The sequence below is a fragment of the Ips typographus genome, linkage group LG11 (assembly GCF_016097725.1).
Source record: "Ips typographus isolate SLU linkage group LG11, UJ_Ityp_2.0, whole genome shotgun sequence".
Classification (NCBI taxonomy): Eukaryota; Metazoa; Arthropoda; class Insecta; order Coleoptera; family Curculionidae; genus Ips; species Ips typographus.
Genome location: NC_138432.1, coordinates 5,019,723 through 5,042,264, shown reverse-complemented (window position 1 = coordinate 5,042,264; position 22,542 = coordinate 5,019,723). Strand labels below are relative to the sequence as shown.

The 22,542-nt window shown below is 31.9% G+C and overlaps 2 protein-coding genes across 4 annotated transcripts in view; one reads left to right on the top strand and one right to left on the bottom strand.

Annotated features, from left to right (window-relative positions):
• The window catches only part of LOC145736088 (uncharacterized), a 50,192-nt gene that overhangs the window by 7,645 nt on the left and 20,005 nt on the right, over positions 1-22,542 (bottom strand). The window contains exon 2 of one of the 3 annotated variants that reach the window (XM_081990338.1): positions 15,072-15,118. The exons of 1 other annotated variant lie outside the window; for it this stretch is intronic. The gene's annotated coding sequence lies outside the window, so the exon portion shown is untranslated. The remainder of the gene's footprint in view (positions 1-15,071; positions 15,119-22,542) is intronic. One more of the 3 variants, XM_081990339.1, reaches the window with a different exon arrangement.
• fs(1)N (female sterile (1) Nasrat) overlaps positions 2,087-22,542 on the top strand; it is a 127,062-nt gene continuing 106,606 nt past the window's right edge. The window contains exon 1 of the mRNA XM_081990333.1: positions 2,087-2,320. Coding sequence (XP_081846459.1) covers positions 2,102-2,320 — 219 coding nt within the window. The 5' untranslated portion in view covers positions 2,087-2,101. The remainder of the gene's footprint in view (positions 2,321-22,542) is intronic.

The following is a 22,542-nucleotide window of genomic DNA, read 5'->3' as shown; positions in this document are numbered from 1 at the left end:
CGATTTACTGTTTCTTATTTGTTTGTTGGCCACGAATGTAACATTTATGATACTCTCGGCTACCGTTCTTATTGCGCTTAGCAGATATCATCTTTAAATGAGTATTCTTCGTGGTTTGTATTGGATTTGAAACAGTTGGAGATTGACATTTGAACACCCCGCAATAAGCACAAACACGTTCATTCTACGTTGAAACAACGTTTGACGTTTTTCTCTGATCTTTGGTTGTGGTTTTTTAAGTTGTACAGATAACCGCACCATGTAACGTCAAAACAACGTTACATTCTTAACTTATTTTATTACTAGTTTCTCAAAAACTATACATCAACAGTTACTTATATGTCGAATTTCTACGCAACGTTTTTAAATCAAAAAGTTTATATTACACTGAAATTCAACGTTGATTTGTTACTTTTAACGGGAATGTTACGTTCATTCACATATTACATTTAGCACAACCAAACCTATTTGATAGCCAATCAAAAAATAAGTTGACTTGCATTGTGTCATTTTTCTGAAAAACGGTTCCTAAGGAAGATACAGTCCTCCAAATTTCCATTTAAAAAATCGTTTTATAGTTTAAAACTGAACATTCAAAACTTGTGAAAGTCCAAATTTGTACTGAATAGTCTAAAAACTTTTTTACTACTAGGAATGGTCTTATGATTCGCTTTCTCAGACTGCCATCCTGGTTGAGTGTCTGAAACTGGCATTCAAGAACTAAAAAAAGTCCGGAAATCAAGACAAAGATTGTATTGTGCATGAAACTCATTTTTTACTACTAAAAATAGTATAAAAGTTGACTTTTAATGCTAGAACGGACCTTACTAGGACTAAAGAGAGTCCAAAAGTATATTTTTAAGAGTTTAGTTGGTGTACAACTGAATTTTCAGGACTGGACAACAAGTCCAGAAGTAAATTAAATTTTTGAACTATTTTATTTCTAAAAATTAGTTCTCAAGACTATTATTGCAGTATTTGGTACCAAAATTTTTTACTTTTATTACTGAAGAAACTTGACTTTTGAAAATAGTCTTAAACTCGATTTTTCAGTCTTAAAAAGCACTAAAAACAGTCTGAATTTCTTAGAGGTGCTACAATTTATTGCACCTATGAGTGTAGAAGTCAATTTAATAGTGAAGAAGCTTGAAATAACATTTTCAAGACTATGGTCATTGGACAAACTGGCTTTTAGGCCTGATAAGTCAAAAACTTTGTAAAGATAGTCTTGAAACTCGATTTGAGGCACTGAAAACAGCCTTAAAACACTAAAAACAGTCTAGTTTATTAAGAAATACCCGAATTTTTAGCACTGAGGTGTCTAGAACTCGATTTAATAGTGACAAGGATCGAATGCCATTTTAAGTTTATGAAGAATGTAAAAATTGTTTTTTAAGTTTGCTATGTCAATAACTTGGTGAAGATAGTCTTGAAACTCGATTTTCCAAGCTGAAAGCAGTTTTGAAGCACTAAAAATAGTCCAGAATTCGAAGAAAATTAAAAGCAAAGTAAAAAGCACGAAAAGTTAGTTTGCAAGACAATTTTCATGAATCTAATGTCAATGTCCTGCATCTAAGACTATTTTCAAGACTAAAATATTGAAATTTGTCTTCAAATTATGAAAACTTACGTCAAATGCAAATTTTAAGCTTCTGATGTCACTTTTCATTAGTTCAGTTACATTTTGAGGTTCAAGTCAATTTTTAAGGTTTAAATGTATGAATTTGTAGTAACAAATTCTTGAAAAAGTACTTAGTTTTTATGTCTACCAGTCAATTTTCAGTATTAAAGTCTCTCGATTTGCATGAAAAGTCAATTTTCAAAACTAAAGTCTTTTAGTTGGTCTGGAAACTATGAAAACTGGCTACAATAATATTTTTTAAACTTCTTAAGTGAATTTTCCGTTTCCAAGACAATTTTTAAGTTGGGTTGGGTAAGATTTGGGTCTTTGACCGTAATAACGTGTAATAAAGTGCTTGTTCCAAATTTGATCAATATTGCTCCAACGGTCTGACAGTTATGACAAAAAAAAACGATTTTTTAAACAGAAATTTAAAGGACTGTATTTTCCTTAGGAAGCACTTTTCAGGAAAATGATATAATGAATGTCAACTTATTTTTTAATTGGCTATGGATTGGCGAATTATTGACATTTAAAACTGGACCACCCTGTATAGCAATAGAGAAGCATTTAGCTTTAGTGGTATCTAGTGCAGAAAAAGGTACCACAATATTCAACCTGGAAATGGGTTTAAGGAAACTAGAACACCCTGCCAAAGAAAAACTGGATGAGTTCTTAGAACGCGAACAACTTATAAAGGTACTTAAACAGTTTTCCCTCAAAACTGTATGGGGAAACCCATTTTGATTTTCTTTGTCTTTGTAGGATTCACTAAGGGAACTTGAAAGCTTTACTGAAAAACCGGAACAAATTAGTTTCACTCAAGATGCACCAATTCTCAGAACAGCTAGCTAACCAGAAACAGCAACTTTACTGATGAGGATCCTTTTGAACTCCAAATTGAGGAAATGGCGGCGGAAATTGAAGCTTTAAATAAGAAACTCAATCAAATTCAGAATCACATCAAGGAGGGAGTGTTTGATACTGTAATTTTCAATGGAAATGTTGAGGTTCAAGGCGTTCTAGAGAGTGAATCTTTTAGTAGCACTGATGAGGAGTTTAATACAATTTTTGACAACATTGCACGGTAAGCTTGGGGTTATTTTGCGTAGTTTACGTAAATTTTGACTTTTTTTAAAGAAAAAACGAATTGAAGCAATTAAAAGGGGAAATAACCTTCAAACAACCTGTATCAGTAGAAGAATTGTATTTTGAAACCTTGAATGGAATACCTAAGGATGATCACTTAGTACAAAATAATGGTATAATTGAATTGGATGATGTCATATTTGATAATTTGGTTACTGTGGATATACATCAAATTTTTTCCTAAACAATTTGTCTGAAAGATAATTTCCTGAATTTTAATCAAATTTACTATATGGACACACTGTATGTGATAGGTACAAGTAATAGACATGAATTGCAATTTAGTCTTTTGCATGAATGGATTTCAGTAAACCCACAAAAACATAAATTAATTTGAGGTGAATTAAACCTTGAGTGATAGAATCCTTGTCAAATATTTGAATAATTCACGACGTCGTATTTTGCCAAACTAATCATTACAACCCGCACCGATTAACTGAACCTCTTCGTCGAAGAAACATTACCAGGAACGAAAACTGAAACAATACACGTTTCAAAGAGCGTCGGAATGCCCACACATGTCGCAGCATAATAAATTAGCCAATTATTTAATCCGGTTAAAAGTTAATAAAAATCCCAGCCGACGTTGTCCCACATTCAAAATCTCATGCAAAACATTAAGGCAAATTGATAATACCTTCATTGATTATTAGGGAGTTGCACATTGTTTTTGGAACGCAAGTGAGCCAGTCAGATGGTGTGGTGATCAGTGGTTTGAAAGATGAAGATCAGCAAGACATCAAAGGTAAAAGACGATCGATCTCTATCAATTCAGTCGCGGATCATTATAAGGAAAGCTTCGAAAGATTTATGGGCTTTCGCCTCAAGCATTTTGTCTTGTTCCTTCTTGTTCGTTTTTGAGCACGTGCTCGACGCCTTCATGTTTGCCCGCGTCCCGGGGCCATCACGAGTACTCCGAATATTCCGTATTTTGATAAATGTAGTGTTGTTTTGTTGGAGGCAGCAGCCCGGGAGGCGCACTTACAGACGGCTTGTTTTATTGAAATTGCACAAAATTGACAGCAAAGTACAGTTACGCGTTTTGCGTAATTATGTGGCTGGAATTCTTGTCCGGAAAAAATGGGCCATCCTTATGCGTGACGGTATTCTTCGAAGGTCCGCATTTCGTGAACAATACGAAAGTTTTCTCACACGTCAGACGTCAGTTGTCCGGCGTGATTTCACACCGCTTTCGACCACTTTCTACATGCCCTTTTAACTGTACCGAGTGTCCCAATAACAATGGACACCATTTATATCTCAAAAACCGTTTATCAACGTCTTCCAAGCAAATAATACCTTTCAGCTGATAATATAGTACACAACCAAAAATAACACTGGTCAGTACCTTTTAACTAAAGTTAAGGTCAACGAAAGTTCCAGAAAAGTGATTTAAAAGCTACAATAATTATTATACAAATGATAAATCCTGGAAATGCTAGTCAAAGAGAATTGAGAAGTGAAATCTAGCATTTGTGGGATACAAGAGCACGACACGGCAACTTGAAAGTAACATTAACCTAGTCGACCAAGTGATCAACGACAGAACAGAAAACAACAACTTAATAAATATTAAACCTGATAATGTTCAATTTGGAACTCCGAGAAGGGTTTATTGTCAATAAAAATGATCTACTATTGTAGTGAAAGGTGGGTTTTATAATGAAAACAAAATTACAAGAAATTTCAGTTTCGTTTGATATGACCAAGTGTTATCTCCTCCTCTAGAATATTTAACCAAGTTTGGTCAATATTAATAGAGGATGTCACAACACAGGAGTTATGGTTTAATCTAATATATGCACTTTCTTTTATTTTACGTCTTTTTGAAAAAGTTTCTTTATCTATGATACTACATTCATTCCAATTTGACTCTATGATCATTATCAAACGAGTGTTGGCATATATTAGACTTGTGAAAGTCTCCAGTTCTTAAATAATTTTGGTGTTCTTTAGTCAGTTTTTTAGAGGTCTGGAGGTTTGTTTTGTTGGGAATGAAAAAATGTATTAATTGGCAAATTTAGGGAGAAACCTCAATGTTCCTAAGCAACTAGACCTGGACATAAGACATATCTTGCCTTACACAAGGCAATAATTGATGGATAGAGAAAGGAATGAGATGCAAAGTTACTTTAAAATAAAAGAGATATATTATGTAGGAAAGAAGGATGCCTTAAACTGAATGCCTTGGTTCAAAATATAAAATGCTAACAGGACATTGCCTGACTAAGGAACATCAATTTAGAATTGGGGTGGCAGATTTCCTATTTTGTGAATGCGGAGCAATCGAGGACTTGAATCTATTTTTCCGATGCCCTATCCACTATGATTGAGTCTTTGACCTTTATACAGCGTGGCCCAGTTTTAAATGTCAATAATTCACCAATGGATAGCCAATATAAGTTGACATGCGTTATGTCATTTTCCTGCAGAACGCTTCCTAAGGAAGACACAAACCTTCAAAATTGTTTAAATGCGTCGATATAGGGGGATAGTCTTTATTTTCTACGCTCACTGGATATTATTCAAAATTGACAAAAATGTCTACTTGGGTTTTTGTATTTTTTACTTTAAAATGGTTCAAAACGATTCAAATCTGGTCATCTGTGAGGTTTGCGAGTTAATTTTTGACACTGAAAATAGTCAAAAATCAGGATTTTTTTATTCAATTAAACACTGGCAACAGTCCGAATTTTTGGACTAATTTAATTCTAAAAATTAGTGTTTAAGACTAATAACGTAGCATTTAATGCCAAAATTGTTTACTTTCATCAATGAAGAGTCTGAAACATAACTTTTACTAGAAAAAATTGTTTAAAATTCGATTTTTCAGTCTTAAAGCAAAGTGAAGCGTCTAGAAGTCAATTTAATACTGACAAAGCGTGAAATGGCATGTTTAAACCTATGGAAAATGTAAAAATAGTTTTTTAAGGCTCCTATGTGAAAAACTTGGTGAAGATAACCCTAAAACTCGATTTTCCTAGCTGAAAGCAGTTTCAAAGCCCTAAAAATAGTCCAGAGTTCTAAGCAAATAAAAAGCAAAGTAATCAAACCTGGAAAGTTAGTCTTCAAGTCAATTTTTATGAATCTAATATCAATATCCTGTATTTAAGACTATTTTCAAGACTGAAATGTGTGAATTTGTAGTAAAAAATTGTAGATAAAGTAGTTTTTCATGACTACAACCTAATTTTCACTACTAAAGTTATTCAACTTATCTGAAAACTATAACGACTGACTACAAAGACAGCTTTTAGCCTTTCAAGTCAATTTTCACAGTTTTCAAGTCAATTGCCAAGGCTAAAATCGTCCAATTTCTGAAAACTGGTCAAAAGACAATTTTTAAGCCTATCAAGTTAATTTTCACCGTTTCAAAGTAAATTTACTCGTTTCTAAGTCAATTTTCAAAACTAAAGTCTTTCAATTTGTCTGGAAACTATGAAAACTGGCTACAAAGACATTTTTTAAGCTTCTTAAGTAAATTTTCACTGTTTTCAAGACAATTTTTAAGTTAAGTTGGGTTGATTTTGGGTCTTTGAATATATACGTGTTCTGATCTCTTTTTCTGAGCTGAGATGAGTGGCGAAGAGTGGGCTGCGCAAACTTCTTTTGTTTCAAAGATACGGGGGGCTTTTGAAAATTGATCATTTTGGAACCTCCTCTATATTTTATTTGCGATTAAAGTTATCAAAAAAGGAAAAACGGTTTCCGGTAGAAGTTTTGACGTAGAATCCAATGGCGTAGTCAGTTTTTTCCTATTACGTTTAGTTTCTGACATATGACAGTAAGTTGTATTTTTTTAAATGGAACACCCTATATATTTTTAGTTCATTCTGTTGATTTTTACTTTTTCAACGGTGTATTAAAACATATAAGTTTGTAAACGTTAATCTTGGTAATTAGAAAAAAAAGTGTTTCCTTAACAAAAAAGTGCTAAATAATATGTATAAAAATACCCACAGTCGAAACAAAATTTGGATATGTTCATATTAACATTTATAAACAGTTTTTTCAACTTCCACCTTAAAAATAGTCGAAAATACAAATAGCCACTTTTCTTATTAAAGTGACGGTAGAACTGTTTGTAATTTAGATTTTTAATAAGATTTATTTGAAATATTTAATTTTCGGATGTGCTAGTTTATATGATTTCCGATTTTGTTTGGTATTTTAGATATTAGCCTTTTTTTAGCTTAGCAGAGGTCTTTTTTTAAAATAACAGGATTAACCTCTACAAACTTATATGTTGTAATACACCGTTGAAAAGGTAAAAATCAACAGAATTAAATGACGTAAAAATATATAGGATGTTCCATTTATCAGAAACTAAACGGAATAGAAAAAAACTGACTACGCCATTGGATTCTACATGAAAACTTCTACCGGGAACCGTTCTTCCTTTTTTGATAACTTTAAGAGCAACTGAAATACTGAAGAGGTTCAAAAATTACCATTTTTCAAAAACCCCCCGTATCTTTGAAACAAAAGATGTTTGCGCCGCCCACTTTTCTCCAGTCATCTCAGCTCAGAAAAAGAGATCAGAACACGTATGCTACTTTTTTTCTATCTATTACCGTTTTCTCTGTACCCCGTAAAACCATCGAAAATGCAGCACCCTGTAGATGTAGACTTTTTTTAAGTGTTTGTTCAAAAAAAGCAGATTTCTATTTTTAATTTTTGACTTTATTGCTAAGTTTAGAATGCATTGAATAATGTTAATTCTAATTCCTAGCAACGTACTGATGAGCTTGAGCGCAATTTCCAATACATCCTGTAGAGAAAAAAGAAAACCGATTTCTCAGATGTACCCGACATTTTTTTTCCTTGACTACTTAACTAATGTCTTGACTGGAAGAAATTATCTTGCAAATAACGATCGGGATCAATTCGAGCACCAAATCGGCTACCTGATAATCATTTTAATCACTTAACGAGTGATTTTTTCATGCACCGGCCTACTAATTGCAGTTTCCGATGAGGCGTAATCTCATGGGGAGCCGGACTCAAAGATAAACGTCTCGAACACGCACTTCATTTTCCAACGTTAATTTCGAAATTACACGAACTAAGTTGCATTAAAAAAACATCCTTCCAAATCTTTTAAAAATTGCAATAATCAACGTAAAACAACCCAGATTGTTCTGCCTATCTACTGACGTAACATTCTAATTGGTCGGCGAGATTAATTAAAAAAATAATTACAAGACTTATAAAATCCACCAGCGTGCCTTGGTTTGTTTATTTAATACTGTCCGCACTTTTATCAGAGTAACTGGATCTGGGTCAGGCAATTTAATTAACTGAAAACTATTTTCAGCAGTTTATTTTTGTTCTCAAATCAAACACAAAAATACTGCAGTTTCAATAATTCGATTGCCTATTACCGACTATTACCATTCCGAATTAATTTTATCTCGTTAGCGATAACAAACGATTACGATAGATGTCATTAATAAACGTCAATTTACCGTTTCACGGCGCGGAAAAATAGTCAACAGTTGTGATATGCAATAATTCAATCCGGCAATTTAATGACGGGTGTTACGTAGAAGGGCATAAAGCGAATTCTAATGGTCGAATTCCAAAATTAAAAACATTTCGATTTAATGGACTGAATAATATATTAAGCTTAAGTTGGTGCAAGGAAGCATTATCAGTCCTGTTACTCAACTAGATCAAAAATTATCATTCTCAAATCGGTGTAGAAAGTCGTTTACTAGATTAAAAGATTCAGATTATAGTTATAAATTTCCAGGATATTTGAAATTCCAACGGATTTCCCTTATGACTTTTAATTTTAATGTTTAAATTTTGTCGGTTATTAAGAGAAAATATTATCTAAAATACTACAGAACAGTGGGTAGTTTGTGATTGGTCAAGAAAAAGCAGCAAGCTGAAAGCTGCTTTTTTGACCAACCCACTGTGCTGAGATTTAAGCGAAAACTGCACATGTAGATATACCATAAAGCTAGCCAGTTTACAATATTCCAAGTTAGATAAAACATTTTTTTAACATAAAGTCAAATTTTAAAACTCTTTAACGTAATTTGGTATTTTCAACTTTATTTTCAAGCTAAAGGTATTCACACCAAACTACAAAAATTTAAAAATTACTCTGAATATTTCCCTCATGTGTTAAATGTCCCATATGAGCAGTGCATTTTCACCAGAATGACAGCGATAATTGCATTCTAAAGTGATAATTGCATTTCGATAATTGCACTGTACGTATCTATAACGACTGCATTGTTGTAGAGCCTATTGCTAGTATACTAATTGTTGTCTTTGCGCAGTTTTTTGACTTTTTATAACCAAACAATGTCAAACGCGATGTCAACAATAAATTAATGAACGGTTTGGAACTTGTTCATTGAGCTCCATTGAGCAATCTATAGTTGCAGCAAAACCAAAACATTTTCTTTATTCGGGAAATATTCCCCAAAATTACATTCGTGCCTTACAAATGACCTGATAATTCTGCGTTCAAACTTGTTATCTTTGCAAACTGCATTCGGTCATTTTCATATTTTTTTCTAAAAAAGCCCTCCACCTTCGGTGTCGGGCTCTTTCGCCAAAAAAAGAAAATAAACTCATGCAGTTAAGAGATAACAAGTTTTCATGCAAAATTATCGGTAATTTTTATGCACTTGTGCAATTACCCCCGATAGTGCAATTTTACACCTTTAAGTTGGTTTTCAAAGTATTGATGCCAAATTTTTAATTTGATAGTGCAATTTCTAGCTAGGAATATAAAAATTAACATCAAAATTAACTTGAAAATTGAAAGTTTGAATACTGAGAGTCAACTTTAAATTTGTAGTCATTATGAAATTTAAAAGAAACAACAAAGATCCAAATTGGAAGAATTGAAGATACAGTGAATAACACGGATAATAATTTAAAAAATGTTATTGTCTGATTGTTTAATGAAAGTTAACAAATATACGCTTTCCAAATTTATTTCGTGTTTAGCAGTTTTTGTTCTGTTCCGTGATTTCACACTACAAAAACAGATTTGATCATAGTTTGTGTTGTTTTGAAGATAATTGTATCTATTTTTTACAATAAAGTTATACTGCCCTTTTTAAAATTGCTTCGGTTACTGCAATATTTGTTTCTCTCTTGTTCTACTCTTCTAAGTCACTTTTTATTGGATTTAAAGCCAATTGTCAACGCTAAATAAGTCTTGCAAGTTGTCCGAATAGCTTGTAAACTGATATAAAAGAGTCATTTTAAGCCTCCAAGTCACTTTTCGTAGTTTTGAAGCCAATTTCCAACACTAAGGTCTTCTAAGTTGTCTGAAAATCACGTAAACTGGTTTAAAATACAAATTTTAAGCTTTCAAGGCTTTTTTCATGGTTTTGAAGCCAATTTTCAAGACTTCTAAGTCTTCTAAGCAGTCTGAAAATCATGTAAACTGATTTCAAAAACAAATTTTAAGCTTTCAAGGCTTTTTTTCATGATTTTGACGCCAATTTTCAAGACTAAAGTCTTGTAAGCAGTCTGAAAATCATGTAAACTGACTTCAAAAACAAATTTTAAGCCTTCAAGTCACTTTTCATGATTTGGAAGTCATTTCAACACTAAAGTCATGTTAAGTATTCTTAAAATTGTGTAAACTAACTTAAAAGACGAATTTTAAGTTTTCAAATCATTTTTCATAATTTTGAGGCCAATTTTCAACACTAAAGTCTTGTTAAGTTGTCTGAAAAGTGTGTAAACTGCCTTAAAATACAAATTTTAGCCCTAGAAGTCACTTTTCATGGACTATAAGTCAATTTTAACACTAAAATCTTGTAAGTTAGTCTGAAAATTTTGTAAACTGACATAAAAGACAAATTTTAAGTCTACAAGTCAAATTTCATGGTTTTGAAGCCAATTTTCCACACTAAGGTCTTGTAAGTTGTCTAAAAATCATGTAAATTGACTTTAAAAACAAATTTTAAGCCTCCAAGTCACTTTTATGGTTTTGAAATCAATTTTTAACACCAAAGTCTTGTTAAGTTGTATGAAAATTGTGTAAACTGCCTTAAAATACAAATTTTAGGCCTCCAAGTCACTTTTTATGGACTATAAGCCAATTTTCAACACTAAAGTCTCGTTAAGTTGTCTAAAAAGTATGCAAACTGCCTTAAAATACAAATTTTAGGCCTCCAAGTCACTTTTTATGGACTATAAGCCAATTTTTAACACTAAAGTCTCGTTAAGTTGTCTAAAAAGTATGCAAACTGCCTTAAAATACAAATTTTAGGCCTCCAAGTCACTTTTTATGGACTATAAGCCAATTTTTAACACTAAAGTCTTGTAAGTTAATCTGAAAATGTTGCACTGACTTAAAGAAAACATTTTAGGTTTCCAAGTCACTGTTCATGCTTTTGAAACCAATTTTCAACACTGAAATCTTGTAACTTGTCTGAAAATGATGTAAACTAATTTAAAAGACAAATTTTAACTTTCCAAGTCGCTTATCATGGGTTTGAGGCCAATTTTCAATACTAAAGTCTTGTAAGTTGTCTGAAAATCATGTAAACTGACTTAAATGACAAATTTTAAGCCTCTAAGTCACTTTTCATGGGTTTGAAGAAAATTTTTAACACTAAAGTCTTGTAAGTTGTCTGAAAATCATGTAAACTGACTTAAATGACCAATTTTAACTCTCCAGGTAATTTTACATGGTTTTGAAGTATTGCAAGTTGTCTGAAAATTACATGATTTTCAATTTTTAATGTCAATTTTGTCTAGTTTATTTGTTTGGCCGATTTTAATGTAGTTTCCAACTCTTCTTTGGGGTGAGTTTTTCCTGTCTTTTTCTTTGTTTTTTAAAGGAGATATTTAGTTTATTACTTCTGGACAGAAAAATAATCTTTAATCAAAATTTAAGACAAAATTGTTGAAACTTTTAAAAGGTAATCAATACGTTGAATAAAAGCCCTTTACAGCCTTTTACAGTTATTATAACGGAATAATAATTTTCTGCTTTTCCCCATAAATTCAGACACAATGTTGATTATCATAATTAAAACTTGACTTTCCCTAAAACTAAATTTCTTGGGAACATTTATGTTTTGCACTCTCACTATCATCAGTGAGTGCTTGACAAAAAGTGAAACAACTTACTATAATTTATCACGTAATTTATGTAATTGCTTGGTAATTAGCATAATATTCAAAAAACAGCACCAGGACAAATGCAATTTAAATGCAACAACTGGATTTAGCCTCAAAATTGACATAATACGCTGTTTTGTAACGCTCCTGGCATCTTCATACTGTTGAAACAACAGGTACTTAGACACATGCAAAGCTTCGCTTGCATTGTGTAACAAACAAACGTGTAATTACACCGCAGTAAACCATACATCAGTAACATAAAAACCGAGTGGAACTTCCTAATTAAAATCAGGTAGATGTCCTTCCACGGGCTTCTTCGTACTTTCCATAAATATAGCTCCAGTCACCACTTTTATTACGGACAAATTCGCGGAACGAAAATCTTTTATGGAACTAGGAAATAACAATACTATGTGATCTAATGTTTACTTAATTGTCGCGTTTTTTTTGCTTCTTTGTTTGACATTTCTTATCGTTAATTTGAAATTGGCTTTTGTGTACACTATCGGAATGCGGACGTGGAAAAGTCCACGGCTAATGGAAATTCTTATGGAATGATTGACAAAGTGAAATAGGTGAAAAACGGCACCCAAAAACTGGTTTCTAGCGTGATAAATAAACCGTGTAATTTTCTTGTTTTTATGTTACTATTGTAGTCTGACGCTTTAAACTGCTTAAGAATTTTATAATTGTTATCAAGAGGTGTGCGTGGTCGATTTAGAATTCATATAGTTACACGCGAAGCATTCACACAATAGAAATCCATTTCTCGAAATTTAGTACATTGAACTTGACTTTAACATAATTAATAACTGGGAATTTATTGATTCAAAGCTGGAATTTCATACAACCGCTTTATAGTATCGCTCTCACGGAAATTGGATCATATAGTCTGTCCCAGAGCTAGTGGCAGTGACGCAATAATTATCGTTCCTTTTCTACTACATGTCAACATATGTCTACTATACAGGGTGCCACAAATTCGTGTCTAAGTTAAAGAATTGGTTAAATAGAGGCATAGTTGCGTAAGTTGGACGGAAATATCCGAAAAAATACGAAATTTCGGAAAAACGAAATTTTTATTTTATTGTAAGCTTATTTGATGAGATAATTTAAATTTATTGACACTTTGTCATTGCAACTTTTTTCCCTTTAAAACCTGACATGATCAACTTTTTTTTAAGTAGATTCTGAAAGTGCTTTGTTTTCTGATTTAAAACTGTGATTGTTACTCAAAGTTCTAGTTAAAACAATAAATCGAAAAATTTGATTTTTCAGCTTCAATTTTCGGAAATGCTATAATTCTTGGCACTTTTCGATTTAAAAAACCCTTTTATTAGACATAAAATTAAAAATAAGGTACTTTTTATTTATTTTACTTTTGATATTTAATTTACTAAACTTAACAACATGCGTTTTGTGTAAGAGCAATCATTATTACTAATTAATTATTCAGCAATTTGTAACCTAAAATTAAAAAGATTAATCAAGTTTTGAACGTCATTTAAATCAGAAAACAAAGCAGTTGAGTTGATGATGGCTGGCAAAAACTGAAATGTTGGATTTCAAATGTGACAATGTCAGGTGTTAGAATTTAAATTATCTCATCAAAAAGCTTACAATAAAATAAAAACGTTTTTCCGAAATTTCGTATTTTTCCGGATATTTCCGGAAGTAATAAGATTTTTTTAAATGTTAAAATGACATAAGATTGAACTCAAAATTCCTCAACTTTGCCTCCATTTAACCAACTCTGTAACACCGTTTTCGTGATCCCCATAGGCACGAATTTGTGGCACTCTGTATAAGTCAGTTTTCCAAAAAATCGTCCATAACCAGCTTATTTGAAACATTCTGTATAGATATACACATCAGATGACAAAAGAAACCTAATGAACTGGGCTGTCACGTGACGTTGAACGGATCAGGCTAAGTTGTACCGTTTGGCCGCTAGAGGACGTCTAAGTTGATTATTGTTTTAGAATATTTTCATAAATATCTCAAAAACGGTTTGAGTTAGGGGTAAATATGACATTTTTCGACGTTGAAAAATAAAAAACTGACATTAATCACAGGGTTTTCAATTTTTTAATTTTGAAAATTGTCTTTGACTGGCAAGATAGCTTTAAGTTAATGCTAGAAATGAGACGTGGAGTGTCATTGGTCAAAATGTAATTTTTTTAGCGTGCCACGTCCTAAAAACTCAAAATTTTCATAATTTCAAAGTCTCCTCTAAAATCCTATCAGTTAGAGCAAAATGGACGTCAGGTTTGTGTTCCCCAGTTTGAAATTAGTAAAAAAACTTCACTTTGATTGAGCAAGATCCAATATGGCCACTTTTAGTATAGTAGGCCCAAAATTTCAAATTTGAGTCAAAATTTCAAATTTGAGTCAAAATTTCGTGCACTTTTCCAAAAAGTCGTTCCTAACTCGCTTATTTGAAACATTCTGTATCGACACACCATACAACAAAAGAAAGCTAAGGAATGGGGCTATCACGTGACGTTGACCAAATCAGGCTAGGTTGTACCGTTTGGCCGATAGAGGTCGTCAAATCTGATTCTAGTTTTTCTGGAATATCTCAGGAATATTAGAGATCTGAAATTTTTACACAAGTCGACAACGACAAAATGTCAAAAAATAATCTATGACATAAGCGATATTCAATATGACAGAGAGACAGAGAGTACTTTGACAACCTATACAGTTCATGGTTTAATAAACTGTACGTTTTATTCGCTTTTCGAGCACGATTGTAGGATACTTGAGGCTAAATTGAAATAATCGAATAGGTTTGTTACGGCAAGGTCTTCACGGCTCCAAATAGAGAACCCATTACTCGCAAAACGAGGCAGAATTTCTTGGCGTCCCTCAGTCAAACCAAGAAAAACACAAATTAGCTTTGATTATTCCATATCATTACTGCAACTAACTTGGAGTATTTTTTTTACAGTTCTTGGCACAAAAGAATGAATGAAATTCGACAAACAAACTGAACGTTCTGAATATTGAAAAATAAGGTTCAAACAGATGATTTAATGGAGCTTGATCTGCAGGAATAAAAACATTATGTAGTTTTTTCCTTAAAAACAAAGTTTCTTAACAACAAAATATTGAAGATTTTTCGATCATATTGTCAATCAGATGAATTCTTAATTAAGTAAAGTAATAAATTAATCTTAAAAATTACCTTAGTTGCCTGAGAAGCAATGATGTGGTGGTAAGAGCTGGAAAAATCTGTAAAAAATATTTTTGTTAATTATTTGTACTAAATTTTATAAACAATAAAAAACATTTTAAGTGCATCACAATTGAAATTTTTCAAAAAGTTTTGATGAATGTTAAATTAGCATAAGCATAAAACTACTAAGATTTTTGTAGTATATTTGTAACTAATTATGCATTTCCTTTTCTAAATAGTGAGACAAACCATAATGAGAATAATTTCTTGCTAAAATAACACATTAAAGTTATGTTTGACAATTGGCTTCAAATAACCTTAATAAGCAATAAGACTAAGAATAATGTTGTACTTTATCGAACTAACCTTTTTAGAATAAAAAAGTTTTCTAGAACTCACCAAAACAGTTCTATATTCTCCTAGAAACTGGTTTTTAGAGCTTTTTAAAACTTGTTAGAACGTTCCAAAGCATTCTCAAACCTTCTAAACCTTTCTAGTATGAACTAGATGCTTTCTAGAACTTAAAACGGTTCTATATTCTCCTAGAACCTTTCAGTGCCATTTAGAGGCGTTTTAAAATTCGTCAGAATGTTTCAAAGCAGTTTCAAACCTTCTAGACCATTTTAGCAACGACTAGAACATTCTAAAACCTTCTAGAACTCACCAAAGTAGTTTTATATTCTTATAGAATTTTTCAGTGCTCTTTAGAGCTTAATAACTCCTTTTGGAAAATTTCAAAGTCTTTTTGAAATTTCGAGATCTTTGTAAAGCTGTCTAGAAGTTTCCAAAACTTTCCAGAACAACTTATAATGCTTTAGAGCTTTGCAGGACCTTCTAGAACTCACCAAAATAGTATTTTGCTAGATCTTTTCCTTTCTAGACCATTTGAGCATTGACTAGAACATTCTAAAACTTTAAAAAAACTCTAGATCTTTGTATAGCTGTCGAGAAGTTTCCGAAACTTTCTAGAACAGGCTAAAGTTTTCTAGAGCTTTTTGGACCTTCTAAAACTCACCAAAACAGTGTCCTTACAGACTCATTTATAGTAAATTTGCGTAATTTAGTAACTAGTAGTTTAGTAATCCATAATTCTCTTAAATTGAGCATACATTGGAGAGAAGCACGATTTCAAACAGGGTGGTAAATCACTTTTGTCCTTATAACTACAGGCAATTCAGTGAAAGTACACCTCAAAAGTCATATTCCTTGTTGCTAACTTAACAAAAATCATAATATTCTAGAACAAGTGCATCCTGATTAAAAAAAGTCCGTTAGATTCATCCAAGCAGAAATTCCGAAGGGAAACAACCCAACTGTTACGGAAACAATTTTCCCTCGGCGATCCCACACAGGTGTACGTAAAACGTATTATAACCACCACCACCCAAAAGTCACCTGTTACGAACATCTGCCATACGTGTGAATACGAAAATGAGCTTTTTTGCCAAATTGTTTGTACAATATCTTTGTTCGAGACGTTGTGTTCGAGAAGTGGCGATTTTAAAAAACCACTCGTAGAGTACATTAACGTTACGACGATTTTACACGCTCTCGCTATTCGATTACACACACTTTCTCTTAACAGGACGAAACATCCTTAAGTGGAAACGATTATCTGTACCATTTGATCCCGCATCCTCTCATTGTCTAAGCCATCAAACTAAAGTAAAAGGTGTTATTTCCTTTTTGAGACGTACAAAATTTTTAACTCACTTGGTTGTTAAGAGAATATGCAATTCGATGCACATTTACTCCTAAAAATAATCAATGTTATTGTATAATAAGTGTAACTTTCCAAGTTAAAGTGCACAAGTGTTAACACCTTGACATCACTTTGGTCACGTTTTATTGTGATTTAAGTTTTTCGTAGTAGGTAATAATCGTTTTGGTTTCAATATAAATTCACCGAAATGTCACTCTATAATGTACGTAAAGTGGTGTTACTCCATCCTGCACTAAAATATAGGTTTTATTTTAAAATCACTATTAATTGTTAATTGTTTATTATTAATAATTAAATCATCTGTTTCACACTTTTGTAAGCTAGTTGACACAAAACTTGTGGGTGTACTATTTTGCACAAAAACCTACTCGTAAGTCAATCCATATACGTAACGTTGTGCCAACTTATCTAAATTGTTTATTTACAGTATAAAATAACCATAGTGGTCCATAAACAATCACAAATAGACCAGTACGACTGGAAGCATGTAAGTTTCAATCATAAACTAGGTGTATGAATATTTAATGTAGCGTTGCATAAAATCTTTTCGTCGGCGCATATCTAATGCCAATCAATAGTAATTAAGAATTTTAGGTGCCGGATTAATCAACTGTTCAGAGGTGTACATTGTTGATCTAAGGTTTAATAAAAAAATTCAATTTCGCTTAATAAGAGCATGAAATGGTATTTTGTTCAGACTTTTAATTAATATGTCTACGAGTCGAACGTTGAAATGAATGTGTTGCAATAACCTTAAGTTTTAAATTGATTCAGAATTAATTTAAAGTCAATGTTTGTAACCTCCAAACCAAACAATTCTGTTAATCATACAGTTCAAGTTGGTTAAGAATGAAATTTAACTAATGTCAAAGCCTTAAAATTAGTGTTCTAATAGTATTGGTTAGATTATACAGGGTGGTCCAGTTTTAAATGTCAATAATTCACCAATCCATAGCCAATTAAAAAATAAGTTGACATTCATTATGTCATTTTTCTGAAAAGTGCTTCCTAAGGAAAATACAATCTTTCAAATTTCTGTTTAAAATAGCTGTCAGACCGTTGGAGCAATATTGATCAAATTTGGAACAAGCACTTTATTACACGTTATTACGGTCAAAGACCCAAAACTAACCCAACCCAACTTGAAAATTGTCTTGGAAACGGAAAATTCACTTAAGAAGTTTAAAAAATATTATTGTAGCCAGTTTTCATAGTTTCCAGACAAACTGAAAGACTTTAGTTTTGAAAATTGAATTAGAAAAGATAAACATTTCAGAAACTTAAAAATTGTGTTTGTAACCAGTTTTCATGCAAATCGGGAGACTTTAATACTAAAAATTGACTTGTAGACATAAAAACTACTTTTTCAAGAATTTGTTACTACAAATTCATACATTTAAACCTTAAAAATTGACTTGAACCCCAAAATGTAACTGAACTAATGAAAAGTGACATCAGAAGCTTAAAATTTGCATTTGAAGTAAGTTTTCATAATTTGAAGACAAATTTCAATATTTTAGTCTTGAAAATAGTCTTAGATGCAGGACATTGACATTAAATTCATGAAAATTGTCTTGAAAACTAACTTTTCGTGCTTTTTACTTTGCTTTTCATTTTCTTCGAATTCTGGACTATTTTTAGTGCTTCAAAACTGCTTTCAGCTTGGAAAATCGAGTTTCAAGACTATCTTCATCAAGTTATTGACATAGCAAACTTAAAAAACAATTTTTACATTCTTCATAGACTTAAAATAGCATTTCAAGCTTTGTCACTATTAAATCGACTTCTAGACACCTCATTGCTAAAAATTCGGGTATTTCTTAATAAACTAGACTGTTTTTAGTGTTTTAAGGCTGGTTTCAGTGCCTCAAATCGAGTTTCAAGACTATCTTTACAAAGTTTTTGACTTATCAGGCCTAAAAGCCAGTTTGTCCACTGACCATAATCTTGAAAATGTTATTTCAAGCTTCTTCACTATTAAATTGCCTTCTACACTCGTAGGTGCAATAAATTGTAGCATCTCTAAGAAATTCAGACTGTTTTTAATGCTTTTTAAGACTAAAAAATCGAGTTTAGGACTATTTCCAAAAGTCAAGTTTCTTCAGTAATAAAAGTAAAAAATTTTGGTACCAAATGCATACATATTCAGTACAAATTTGGACTTTCACAAGTCTTGGATGTTCAGTTTTAAACTATAAAACGATTTTTTAAATAGAAATTTGGAGGACTGTATCTTCCTTAGGAAACGTTTTTCAGAAAAATGACATAATGCAAGTCAACTTATTTTTTGATTAGCTATCAAATGATGAATTATTGACACTTAAAACTGGACCACCCTGTATAGTAATTGGAGTAGCGTTATAACTGTCAAATGCCAATTAATTGATGGTTTTGCAGGCGAAAACTACCCATCACTTAACAGAGTTTTTGAGATATCGACAATAATTAAATGTTGTTTAATTATACACTTACAGACAAAATTATTGCGTATTTTATTTTAGGTTACTATACTTACTTTCAAGAAATCTTTAGTGCTTTTTAAATGGTTGGATAGTTCTATTCCACTTTCCTCTTGGATATTTTTGTTTGATCATAAGAACACAAATTTTAGTAGTTTTACCTCTATTCAATTATCCATTTCGATATACTGTCACTTGTCAATTTGTAATGTCTTTTAAAAGTCATCTCAATGTTTATGTTTACTATTGTTTAATGTTTACATTAACATTAGAATAGGTATACAATGACATTAGATCTTGAGCTCATGTATTACATTCACATTGCTAACAGTGCAATTGGGCAAGAGAAAACCAAAACGACTTTAAAAATCTAGAAATAGGAAGTTATGGTCAACTATAGGAAATGGCTATTACGAAGAAACGATGAAATAGTTTCAGATTCAAGCTTGAAGATGAGTGACTTTAAGAATTTCTTCAACATTTGAAATGTAACTCTCCAAAGTTGATGTACACATTTGAAACCTAAAAATAATTACGTAATTAGGTACTACTAAATACCATCTAAAATTAATCACACAATTAGATGTGCTGTAATATTTTTTTTCCATGAATGACCGAAAAGAAGCTAGTTTGCGCACTTTTACATATGCAAAGTAGCATTTTCCCGCACTTAAAGCGTATCTAACATAACTTTGCGCACTGATTAGGAAAACTACTATTTCCACATAACAAAATAAACAATCAAATTTTTCTGCTAGTGCTAAACATATATTTTTTTAAATTCGTTTAAAGAAGGAAACAACCAGTTTAAATATTTATACAAATTTGTAATAGTTAAAAAAAGAAAAATTAGAAATAACATATACATTGGATAGTGGTAATGAAGACTTTGTTGACGAAACTAATGTTTTGGAGAAAAATGATATTTAAGGTAAAGAAGTGAAAAAAGCAGTTTAATATGAGAGAAAAATTTGAAGAGAACGACTTTTGACAAAATTTTAAATGAGTTTAATCGCAACTTTTTGTTTTCACTGTGTATGTTGGCAAACCAAACACCCTGTATAAAGAATAACACTCTGCGCAGAAAGGCAGTTTTAAGTAGTAATCAAGAAATCATTATTGTCTTATGGGGTTTCTCGCCTATGCGACTGTCACTGTTTCTGTATTAACCTAATCCAGGTGTTTTTATTTTTATTTTTTATTTCATATTAGTATTATTATTAATTATATACTATATATTTTTTATTAATGATTGTGATAGAGAGTCAACAGCATATATAACAATTACAAAGTAGTTAATCCACTCCGTAAGTCATAAGGCATGTAACCGTTTACGTATAGTGACATTCTTGACATACTCGCACATTCCTTATTAATAATATAAAATGAAAGGTCCGATACATGCGTAATAGTGTTTTATTTGTTTGATATTTCATTACGACGTTTATGAATTCCAATTAATTCCGTAATTTACGATTGTGCGCACGTTGTGCGAAACGATGTTTCAACAAAATAAATAGGTCGGAAAAATCATTTAAAAGAAAATTGAAAAGATTTACTGTCATACCGATGCCATAAAGATCATGGTGTTTATTAGTCGGCTTGGATTACGAGCATTAACCTCTGTAAAGGGGGCAAAATTGGCAATAATTTCATCTTGATCTAGCCATTGCAAAATCAAGATAAATTACTAATTAAATTAACGGGCACTTAATAGTTAGTACTTGGGTTATTAGGTAACGGGGTAGTTTACTACTCGAACGGTGTTTAGACCAATTTTATGTGTACTGTCCGCTGTGGGAAACCGCCTTGGATGACCATTAAAACGCCATTACAGCGTAACAAGGTTATGGAAAAAATGTACCGCACCGCACCGTATTATGATACATAAATCTAATTTATACTGGTTTTAAAAACGGTTTCTCACACTTTTGTTACCTTTGATATACTGGGTAACAACTCTACTTGAACCAATTTAAGTAATTAACGGATTGCCATATACAGGGTATTCCAAATGTTTCGAAACGGTCTACCTTTTTCCACAAGGTGAAACCATTCCATTACATTAGTTCCAAGTCTTCGGACCATCCACCACCATTTTTTTTAATGGATCGATAACGATTTTGATCAATTTTTTTCTTCTTTCAAAATTCCTTAGTAAAGTTTTGCAAAGTTTTATTAAGGCAGTTTCTAGAAATCTGAGTTTAAACTTTGAGCAAAGAACAACAGGTTTCTGATAACGTCAAATTAGAAGGTGAATTAGAGATGAGAAATGTATACGGTAGATGGAGATATGAGTTTTCGATCAAGGAATGTATTATTGAATATTTCTCCTGTTTGGAGATGTGAACGTCTGCTCTCATCGTATCTGAGCATCACAAATAATGTTACTCGTTCTCTTTTATGTAATTGAACCATTCAACTTGTAATGTAACTTGACACATTATAAATGTTTGTTGTTTAAATTATCAAAAAAGTTGTGAAAAGTTTTTAACGAAATTCGAAAAACGCCCTCTAGCGCCACAAACTGACAAGATATCGAATCTTTTTTCAAAATTTAGCTCTAGAAATGGGGTTTTTCTGTAAAAACACACTAAATCCGTACACCCTATACATCGTGACTTTCGATCGGATTCTTGATTCGGATAAAGCTCTATCCACTTGAAAAATATCAATCAAATCAGAATCAAGCTCATTTTAATCCGATTGACAAATAGGATCGAGTTTCATACGATGTATACGTGGTCGCTGTAGGAAATGTATCCATTCTCCAGATTTTTTAAAGTTAGCTATTTAGAGCAATCTGTCTATTCGATTCAGTTGTGTGTAATAAAGGGTTTCGAGGACAACAATTTGGCCTATTTAACCTCCTTTGTGGAGTATTTGAATTGAAATATTTGATTTTTGCGCTATACAACTATGCAGGGTGGTCAAAAGAGTGCAACGACTGAAAATTGGTATATTTAACCACTGTGTAGAAAGAAAGAATACTTTGTCAGAAAAAGGAATAGATCTGAACGTGGACTACTGGAATGGAAGCCAATGTTTCAAACTTTGCCAGTCCTATAAAAGAAAACAAAAAAGTAACAACAAATGTGATGTTTACTTCTTTATTTATGACGTTGTCATTTCATTCTAGTTAACTTTGATATTTGTCATTGTCATTTTCTTGCTGTATATTTTTTCAACCGCTGTCCAGATACGTATTTATATATTCTCATATTGACTTTTGTTGATAAAACTGCTCAATAAAATTTCCTACCAATATAAAAAAAACGTTAAAACATCGATATATTAT